General features: G+C 38.9%; 1 protein-coding gene across 1 annotated transcript in view; it reads left to right on the forward strand.

Moving 5' to 3' along the window:
• Window positions 1-9706, forward strand: part of CPA6 (carboxypeptidase A6) — a 381349-nt gene extending 371643 nt beyond the window's left edge. The window contains exons 12-14 of the mRNA XM_088844585.1: window positions 91-293; window positions 5330-5414; window positions 8924-9706. Coding sequence (XP_088700711.1) covers window positions 91-293; window positions 5330-5414; window positions 8924-9111 — 476 coding nt within the window. The 3' untranslated portion in view covers window positions 9112-9706. The remainder of the gene's footprint in view (window positions 1-90; window positions 294-5329; window positions 5415-8923) is intronic.
• Window positions 9707-11314: the final 1608 nt, after the last annotated feature.

Genomic DNA, 11314 nt, shown 5'->3' on the forward strand with positions numbered 1-11314 from the left:
CAACAGAAGAATCAGTTTAACAGTGCCTATTTGCATTTCTTGCTTCTTGCCTGCCCGTGCCTACACCCCATTTTCTTTTCTAACTTGCAGATGAAGGAGCTTCCATGCACCCTTGTGATGATACGTACTGTGGACCTTTCCCAGAATCTGAGCCGGAAGTGAAAGCTGTAGCTAACTTCCTCCGGAAACACAGGAAGCACATCACGGCTTACCTATCTTTTCATGCATATGCTCAGATGTTGCTGTATCCATATTCTTACAAGTATGCAACAATCCCCAATTTTAGCTGTGTGGTAAGTACTTGAAGATGGATACATGTGTCAGACTTCATGCTTTTCTAATGCTAAGATGGTCCTAGGTAATGATGAAACAAGCATTGTATGTGTACATATATATAGTTATACATATAATAGTATATATAGTATATATATAGTATGGTAAATATATTGTATATAGTTATATATATTATATATTATACATAATATATAACATAGTTATATATAATAATAGTATATGTAATATATATAATATAGTATATATATATAGTATAGTATATCGGAGAAGGCAATGGCAAGCCACTCCAATACTCTTGCCTGGAAAATCCCATGGACGGAGGAGCCTGGTAGGCTGCAGTCCATGGGGTCACTACGAGTCAGACATGACTGAGCGACTTTACTTTCACTTTTCACTTTCACACATTGGAGAAGGAAATGGCAACCCACTCCAGTGTTCTTGCCTGGAGAATCCCAGGGATGGGGGAGCCTGGTGGACTGCCATCTATGGGGTCGCACAGAGTCGGACACAACTGAAGTGACTTAGCAGCAGCAGCAGCAGTATTTTTTTGTTTGTTTGTTTGTGCTCAGTCCTGTATATATAATGCCATTTCCTTCTCCAATATATATAGTTATATATATATAGTATGGTATATATATAGTATATATAGTTATATATATTATACATAATATATAACAGTTATATATAATAATAGTATATGTAATATATATAGTAGAGTGTATATATATAGTATAGTATATATATAATAGTTACTGTATATGATTAAGAAAGATAAATGGCATTATATATATGTCTATAGGTAATAACTATTATTATCCTCATTTTACAGATGAGGAAACTGAAACCTAAACATTCTAAATAATTAAAATAAGAACACACCACTACTCACTGTCATACCCAGGATTCACTCCAAATCTAGCTCCAATGTTGTTGCTTTTAACTACTGTACTACACTGCTTCTCAAATGCTATCATTTCCAAACTATTTACTTTCTTACCACATGTTATTTGGAAAATGTCAGGATAGATTTGATTTGTATTACAGCTTCGGTCACATATGCAGGGGTGTAATTAACTTTATTGAGTAAATAATTGTTCATAAATTGTGGTCTGACTCTCATTAATTAAAAGCAAGTTTTAATTTATAAGCGTTATTTGCTTAATGCTACTAAGTCTCTGGGCATGTCTCTGACAAGTTGGTGCTTAGAATGAACAGCTTTTCAAGTATGAGATTACTTGAAGGTGAAAGAGCAGAGTTCCTTCCTCTCCTCATCTCAGAAACCCAACAAGCTATCCACTACAGGAATTAATTCCTTGTAAAGTGATTCTGGTTCAGAGCCTATAGCATCTAGAGGCCGATGAAGTTCAAAGCCAGGCCAAGCTAATAGTGTTACAAGTAAGGAACAAGAAGGGAGAAGGGATTGGGAGGGGGTGTAGGCAGTCTTTGGGTTTCTGTTGATGGTCTGTTCTTTGTCTGGATGCTGGTTACTGGATGAGTGTGTGCAACTTGTGATCCTTCATCGAGCTATAAACTTAATTTGTATACACTTCTGTAGGTATGTTACACTTAAAAGTTTTTTTTTTATATATATAAAATCATCCCTTTTCTTCCTATACCTCAATCCCCAAATCGTGCATCTGTTGCTTGGGGTTGCAGGAATTCCTGATCTAGATGTCCAGGACCTAGGAGGAATGAGGAACATGAGGTGGTCGGAATGTGGTCTGGGGAAGGCTTGTTCCCTATCCAAAAGAGGAACTCTTAGCATTTTGTGCAAGAATTCTGAGCAAATTCTCTCTCTTGAGAAATATTGTAAAGGTGGGAGTGATGCTAGTTGATGCTATTCTTCAGCTCCTCGGTGGATCAAAGATGCTTTTCATTTTCAGTGTTAGTGACCTGGCAGCCTAGCACCTTGTATGGCAATGTTTCTATAGGCAATTGTTCATCCCTTTCTGGATCTGGCACATCATCTGTTTGTATCCTCACAACTGATTATATAGAATATGAAATGTATTAAATCACATGAGGATGGTCGCCATATTTTGAATTTATTTTCCCACCAGCAGTTAAATTACTTTCTTTTTGTCTTGGATTAGAGGATATGGTATGAAAATTGGATCAGTAGTTCACAGCCAGTGATGAACTTCCCTCCCAAGGGACACTGGACAATGTTAGGGACATTTTTTGATTGACACCACAGGGGTGGAAGATGTTACTGGCATCTAGTGGGTAGAGGCCAGGGATGCTACGAAATATCCTACATTACACAGGACAGCCACCCACAGCAAACAGCAATTCAGTCCAAACTGTCATTAGTAACCCTATTGAGAAATCCTGTTAGTGGGTTGCAGATAAGCTAAATCGCTAAAACCAAGATTACAGTTCTCAGAAACTAGATAGTCTGTGAATGTTAACCAGAAACCATTAAATTCTGTTCAACTTGTTCAAAAGCATTCCATCAATATGTAGGAGTCTGTGGTTCTGCTAACATACTTAGGTCATGAAGTTGCTTTTTTTTTTTTTACTTTTAAAAAATGATTATTATTATTTTGGGCCATGCTATGTCACAGCATGTGGCACATGGGATCTTAGTTCCTTAACCGGGGGTGGAAACTGTACCCTCTGCACTGGGAGCATGGAGTCTTAACCACCGGTGTTACACCCTGGGTCCAGTCCCCCCATACTGGTAGAATAAGACACTCACAGCAATGCAAAAGCAAGAATGGGGTTTATTTCTAGCTCGAGCTAGGGCTCATGCCTCCTCCAGCACAGTGGAGTGCGGACAAGAGCCCCAAGCCCAGGTCATAGTGGTTTTTATAGTCTCAGATTACATAAGCACCTATTTTTGTTCAAAAGATCAAGCTGGCAGAAGCTCATTGGCCAGTTCATGTGCACGCAGAAGCTCATTGGCCAGTTCATGCGTGCGCGGGTTTTTCTGGGGGATTTCCCTTTTTCCTCTGATTGGCCTGATTTTTTGGCGCTGTGGGACTTTTCTTAGGGAGGAGTTTCTGTGAACTTAGCCTCCACCCTGTCTCCAGGAAATCAAAACTTAGGCCTAAGCAAGATCTCAGGCCTATCATGGCTACTCAGATGTTAGGGCTCCTAACACCGAATTGCCAGAGAAGTCCCCAAACTTGCTTTAAATATTAAAATATTTAAATAAAAAATATACTCCTTACTTAGCTGAGATCCAACAAAGGAGGCCTGGGTCCTTCTGAACAACTGGGGAACAAAAAGCAATGGAGAAAGGAAGAATCCCTTAAACTCATCTAAATAGATGCCACCCTGGAAAATAATTCTTAGAAAATTTGATGAAGTTTCTACTCTTTGTGGAAGGAATATGCCTAAACCTCTTATCAACATACACCCCAGTCGCAGAAGTCCAGTGATCACAAAAGGCTAAAACTATGCTTTGTGAAAACAGGCAGAGTGGTTATCTTTTTTTTTTCTCAACAGATTTTTTTCTCCCTTGGGTTTAGTCATCTGAAATAATGAGGAACAAAGGTCTCCTCATATCAGAATGCAGTAATCTTCTAAATGTAGAAATATCTGCCCTTGCCATGGAATATTGCTGAGGCCATTGGAGAACATGTTAAAAGTCTTAGCACATTCTCCATAAAGATACCTCATTATGGTGTTTACATTCCTATTCTTTTGGCTCCCATGAGGAGAATGTCGTCGTCAGGGAGGTCAATAATAGTTTGTTAGGTCCTACTGCCTGGTCCCTAAATAGCCACCCTGTGTAGCATTTGCTGCAAATGCTGCTCTCTGCATCCCAGAGGTAAGTGAGAACAGCAGGCTGAAGTTGGGTCCAGCATACAACACCGCATTGCCCAGAGTGCTTCAACGTGCTGGATTAAATTATTCACAGGCAAGTGGAAATGGGAGAGTCATATAGCAGTTTCAGCATACTTCTTTTCCCCTCACTGGTCACTCAATATGTCTCTAACTCCTTGTTGAAACTAGTCCTTTCACACCATTTGAAAATGTTTTCACAGGGTAGTCTTTATCATTTGAGTTCATCTTAGGATATTCACCTTTAGTTATTTTGATGGCATTTATTTTTTCTGCTTTTTGGCATAGGTAGGAAGTTCCACCTTAGAATTTCTACATCTTAGCCACACCTGGCTGAGCTCTGCCAGAGGAGTGTGTAACCTTAGAAGTCAGGAAGCATTCTGAAAGTGTTTCCATTCCCACTAAGGATAAACACACAGAACAAGAGGAGTCACTCCTACTGAATTAAAGGTTTGGTAACTGATTCAAGTGGGTTTTAACTACCTTGAACCTAGCCACTGAAGTATGTACTTAAGGATCGATAAGATTATCTTGATACTCTTGCATATCTATGCTTCTTCAACATACATGCAAGAAATAGTGATTAAGGGGACTTCCCTCATGGTCCAGTGGCAAAGACTCCATGCTTTCCCTGCAGGGGACGCAGGTTCCATCCCTGGTCAGGGAACTAAGATCTCTCATGCTGTGTGGGCAAAAAAAATTTTAATTAAAATAATCTATTTTTTTAATTTCTCTTAAAAATAGTGATTAAGCATCTGTTATATACAGCCATGTTGCTAAATGGTGTATATGTAGCTATGAGTAAGACTGACATGAGCTCTACCCTGTCAAGCATTTTGTAATTTATAGAAATGGTATCTCTGAACTAGTTCAAAGTGAAAAGGGCAGAACACTAAATCAGTCTCGGAAGATGTCTTTATTTCAACCCAGCCATTCCGTGCAGTGTAACCCCAGTCTGACCACTGAACCTTGATGAGCCTTCCTTTCCTTGTCTATATATGGAAATATTACTGATCACTGACTCACTGTAGAAATTAATCAAGGGAAATAGTGTGCTCTAAAACATATTGCAAAATGCAGTATGCAACAAAGAATAACAATATTACCAATAAATACAGCTATTCATCAGTGTGCCCAGCGTTCTCTAAATTGAGTACTGATAATGCTCAGGCAACATGTCGGTGTTTCTAAAGGTTTCAGTGCAATGATATATGTGATATAATTTCTCCATTTAAATTAACAGGAATCTGCAGCTTATAAGGCTGTGAATGCACTCCGGTCGGTTCATGGGGTACAGTACCGATATGGGCCTGCTTCCAGCACATTATGTAAGTTTCCTTTGAATGCTGTGTTGGAATCATCTCTTGAACCAATATCCTGTGTAATGACTTCCCTTTTTTAAAAAAAGAGAAAATATGTTTCCCACTCCCTAAAATGAAATTTTTGACTACCAAATTAGCCAAGGAAGATGAAAGTTTATGTCTGACTAGTTTTACGCTGCTTGACAGAAATCACTGTCCCAATTCAAATAAATCCTATGCAGAGAATATGCTAAGCACGTAATAAAGACTACAGAGTTGAACTGAGATCTTATGACAGTACAAAGTACCCAAATGGGCTCCTTGAGCAGTTGTAACACCTGTGAAATGGTAATGGGCCTTGAGAAGAAAATGAAGTAATGTTTCAGCTCTGAAAGAGCTTCCTTTTTATCCCTTTCCTTCACCATTCTTGTTATGACATTCTATTTCTTACATAACACTGTCAACTGAATTTCTTCTTGAACAGTAATTAAAATATCTCCTACTTCACGTGAAATAAAGAGTAACAAGTTCTTCCCAGTATATGGGCATAACTTGGACATATATAGAATCAGGAGACATGGATCCTAGTCTTAATTCTGCGACTAGTTAGATGGAATCCTGACAAAGACAATAATCCTGGGCTTCAGTTTGCACAACTCATGCATGAGGAATGGGATTAGGTCATTTCCCATAGTCTTTCAAACTCTGCAGTTCATTAACAGACTTCTCTGGTGACCCAGTGGTTAAAAATCTGCCTGCCGATGCAAGGGACACAGGTTTAATCCCTGGTCGAGGAAGATCCCAAATGCCTTGGGGCAACTAGGCCATGTGTCACAACTACTGAAGCCTGAGCACCTAGTGCCTGGGAGCCACAACAAGAGATGCCAACACAATGAGAAGTCCACACACCACAAGAGAAGACCCCACTCCCCACAACTAGAGAGAGCCCAGTGCAGCCAAAACTAAATTTAAAAATAAAACTCACTGACTGTATGAGTTAGAAAATCTAGTGAGAAAGCATATATTCCTGAATATCTAGTGTCATTCTAGAAGTTCACCATGATCATATAGTGGATCATATAATGTACATTATATATGTATGTATAGATGTTGACATTCAATTATACTTTTCAGTGAGCTAGCAAATTTCTTAATTTCTTTAATTTATCCATTATATATTTCTAACCAATCACTTTCTTCAGCCTTCAGAAGAAATGCTTGGCTTGTTAATTAACATTATTTATAAGTTTATTATGGTAATGGTGATATCTTAAGTATCAGAATTTTTTTTAAGTTAATGATCATTGGTCTAATGCTGACCTTTCTTTTAAAAGAGCCACTTTGTTTAGTTTTTGTGTTTTTTTACTTTTTTTAAAATTTATTTATTTTAATTGGAGGCTAATTACTTTACATTATTGTATTGGTTTTGCCATACATTGACATGAATCTGCCCTGGGTGTACATGTGTTCCCTATCTTGAATCCCCCGCCCACCTCCCTCCCCATCCCAAAGAGCCACTTTGAAAGGGGAAATATAGTATTTTTAAAAATCACATTACCAGTTAATGCCAATAGAATATATATTAAAAATCTAAAAACGTTAATTTTTAAAGAGCCTTATTCACAGTTCACCTTTCAGTTTGGTATTAAGACACAGTCATAGTATTATATTTACTGAGAGCAACCTGTTACCATAGAAATGAGGCTGTCATATCACCATGATGTAAGGGTTGGCAAATATTGTCTCTGACTTCAGCTACTATGGCTACTATTTGCAGTCCCAGTGACCCTAACCCAGAGGGACAAGGAAGCCACAGCCTACCTTCTGGCCCCAACTGAAGCAAAGGGGTCCTGGGAAACAGCGGAGACATTTGATTGTCATTGTCATGTAATTCTGTCTAAATTGTCCTAGCAAAAATGGCATCAAAAAGTGGTATCATTTGAGAGGGAAAATTTTTAAATAATAAAATGGTGTTATGTTAGGCTGAATCATATAAACTTCAGGAAAAAGTATATAAAGATTCATTTATGAGTTAATTATTAAAAGCATGTTATGCTAAAAACTGCGTACTAGGCACTTTGGGGTTAAAGGTACTAAACAGTAACACCAAATGCATCCTGATTGCTTTAATTTTCACAACTCTATGCAGTACGTACTATGATCCTTTTTCAAAAGGAAGACTAAGGCATAGAGAATCCCAGAAGGTGCTGTGTGGATACAGTCCAAGCCCACAGTGTGGACTTTCAGTTCTGTGCTGGAAAGCTAGAGTGTGTAAGGTCACAGAAGCCAGAAGGAGAGAGTTGCCAGAATAGATTATCAGCTAGGTTAAATGCTGCTGAGAGGCTAAAAGTGCAATCTGAACAAGGAAAAAACAAAAAAGATTAGGCCCACTGTCATAGGTGACCTTCAAGAACAAAGGCTTCATAGTCTGGTAGAGGCAAGAACAAGATTGAAAGTGGTTTAGGATGTAGAAGAAACATATATAGATTATCTTTTGAGAGATAAAGCAAAAGAAAGAAGAAAAAGAAGATAGTATATAATAGTGATCTTGAGAAGGAAGTGCTCCAGGGAAGTAGGGCTGGGACATTTTGGTCAATGAGGATGCAAGAGAAGGGGTGGTCTATTAACAAAACAAGGTCCTGGAGAAGGGACCCTCTCACTACCAGAGAAGACAACAAGAAATGGTATCAGACAATGCCATGTGTAAAAGACGAGCAGCATTTCTTCTTGAGCTAGGAGAAAAGTGAAGAGTGGGATGGAAGAAGAAGAGGTGCTGGGTTAACTACCCAGGATGAGAGTGGAGACAGTGATAAAGTAAGGGGCAGGACCAGAAGAGAATGATGAAGGTCTGTAAGTGAAGGTCTAGAAAAAGGCACCTATAATACCATTGGTAACGAAGACTTCAGAATGAATGAATTTACAACAGATTTTCTCCATCTCCCTGTTGAGATCGAAAATAGAGAAACTGGACTTCGGGATTGAGAGTTAGCAAATCAGCTAGAGAGTTCAATGAAATTCTAAGAAGCCTGTGGGCAGTCTTAGAAACTGTAATAAGTAAAGGCAAAGAACAAGTTTATCAGGAGTGAAAAACATAGGGGATATAGAAGAAATGAGGTTTTCTGAGATCAGAATTTCAATATTCTAGACCTTGGAAGAGAAGAAAAAAGCCCACAATATGGGTATGCTTCTTGGTGAATGAAATGAGGGTGGAGAGAGAGAAATGATACTGAAGTTGAGGCTGAGAAATTGAGGTCACTGTACTGGAAAAGCATTAGTACATAGACTAGATCCTCCAAGAGCAAAGTTTTCATAAATGTCAGAGGCGAGAACCAGACTGAAAGTGGATAGGATGATTTATGATTATAGCAGATATGATTTATAAGGTCCATGAGCTTGATGTTAAGGAACTCTGGTTGCTCTTGTTGAAACGGTATTTAATTGGAAAGATTTAGTATAGCTTAGTAAGTAAGTACTATATATACATTTTGAAAATTACATAGTCTAGTGAAGTTGACCTTTTTTTTTTTAACTTTTAGATGTGAGTTCTGGTAGCTCAATGGACTGGGCCTACAAAAATGGAATACCCTACACGTTTGCTTTTGAACTACGTGACACTGGGCACTTTGGCTTTTTACTCCCAGAGACACTCATCAAACCCACCTGTACAGAGACCATGCTGGCTGTGAAGAATATCACAATGCACCTACTAAAGAAGTGCCCCTGAGACACCCCAAGGGGCAGGTCAACCACCTGAAACAGCTGATTCTTTGCACGATTCATTTGGAAGTGGGTGTATATTGTTACAGAGAAGGGCAACTGCTGAGGGGGAACCTAACTGTGGACTTTAAAATCTTTCTCATGCAATCCCATTCTCTGTGGCAATAAAAAAAAATGGTTAAAATATACATCTATATATATATATATATATATATAGCCTACTTTGTTGTAAGAGAAGACATCCATTTTCTATCCATTTAGAGTCTTATTTGTTTAAGCGGGTAGGGGATATTTTCTAATTTTTTTGTCTCAAGAAATGTACAAATTGGGGATTCTACTTCAATAAATCTCATGTTCTCAATTAAAATCTAGGCTACTAATCACGTTTTATCACTTGGTTCTCATGTAAAATGAAAATTTTTGGAATGGAAAGAAATATATTTCTTCAGTTCAGTTCAGTTCAGTCACTCAGTCGTGTCGGACTCTTTGCAACCCCATGAATCACAGCATGCCAGGCCTCCCTGTCCATCACCAACTCCCGGAGTTCACTCAAACTCATGTCCATCGAGTCGGTGATGCCATCCAGCCATCTCATTCTCTGTCGTCCCCTTCTCCTCCCGCCCCCAATCCTTCCGAGCATCAGACTCTTTTCCAGTGAGTCAACCTAATAAGACCTCAGATTATTCATATCATCTGCTGGCATTAGTGCACCAAACACCTATAAAGATGTAGCAAGGAAGGGCAGTTATGTTCAGACTTCAAGAATGCCACTTTTAAAAAAATAGAGCAAACATTAATTAAGGAGCCATACAGTGTTAAGAGCTTGACACTTATTAGCAATCTCACCAATTCCTCAAATACTATTGGGCTTCCCTGGTGGCTCAGAATTTGCAATCCCACCTCCTTCAATGCAGAAGACCTGGGTTTGATCTCTGGGTCAGGAAGAGCCCCTGCAGAAGGGAATGTCTACCCATTCTAGTATTCTTGCCTGGAGAATTTCATGGAAGAGGAGCCCAGCGGGCTATAGTCCATGGGATCACAAAGAGTCAGACAGGCTGAGTGACTTTTCACTTTCAGACACTACTGTCATCTCCATTTTTCAAATGAGGAAATTGTGGTTTAAAAGGGTGATATCAAGCAGGGGGTGGGGTGGGATGGATTGGGTAATTTGGGATTGGCATATATACACTACTATGTGTAAAATAGGTAACTAATAGCATTGATGACTGTATAGCACAGGGAACTCTACTCAGTGCTCTGTGTTGACCTAAATAGGAAGGAAATCCAAAAAAGAGGAGGTATTAATATATGTATATGTGTGGCTGATTCACTTTGCTGCACAGCAGAAACTAACACAACATTGGAAAGCAACTGTTACAAAAAAAAAATTTAATGTTTTTAAAAAAGGTAATACAGATTGCCATTTCTAGGAATATGATAGGATAAGTATCTGTACTGCTGGAAATAACTCAAACTTCTGGACAATATGTAATTTTAAAAAATCATCTTTAAAGCATCAGATCAAGAAGTAAAGAAACCTCAGGGCAGGCCTTGAGTGAAGACAGGATCCTAGAAAGGTAAGGGGTCCACTGAGAACATCTGTCAGGTCAGCTGAGTGCAGACTCTGATTACCACAGCATTTCAGAGAGTGGTCACAGAGAACAAAGCCCAGCGTGAGTCCAAGGTGGGAAATCTAATAGCAGATTCTCCTCAGACCAAAAATCTGGAATTCCAAAGTGCTAATCCTTCAGTGTAAATAAATGCCTATACTACCACCAATGGACCCCAAGGCAAATTAACTATTTCAGATTTTGACAAAAGTAGAGAGGGGACAGATTGCCACTGAGTATATGGAACCACAGTTCAGCCCTCACCCAGGTTTGCAACCCAAAATCAGACTACCTAGATGGTCTGATAGGCCTCTAGCCAAGAGTTCAGTTCTGATTAATCCCAGACTGGTTATACGTTCCAAGTATGTGATAGAAGCAAATCCTCTCAGAGGATTTAGCTGACCAAAACACATCATGAACACCAAGATAAAGAGATGAGCCTTAAAAGTTCCAGAGAGAAAAAGAAGTGAATGCAAAGAAACAAGGACCAGAGTGTCGTGAAACTTCTCAACAGCACCACAGATGCTGGATGATAGAAAAATGACTTTAGACTTTTGAAGGAAAAATCTATTCTAAAAATCTATAACACACCTTCCCTGA

The sequence above is a fragment of the Moschus berezovskii genome, chromosome 16, assembly GCF_049115385.1.
Source record: "Moschus berezovskii isolate FMDL1 chromosome 16, NW_MosBer_1.0, whole genome shotgun sequence".
NCBI lineage: Eukaryota > Metazoa > Chordata > Mammalia > Artiodactyla > Moschidae > Moschus > Moschus berezovskii.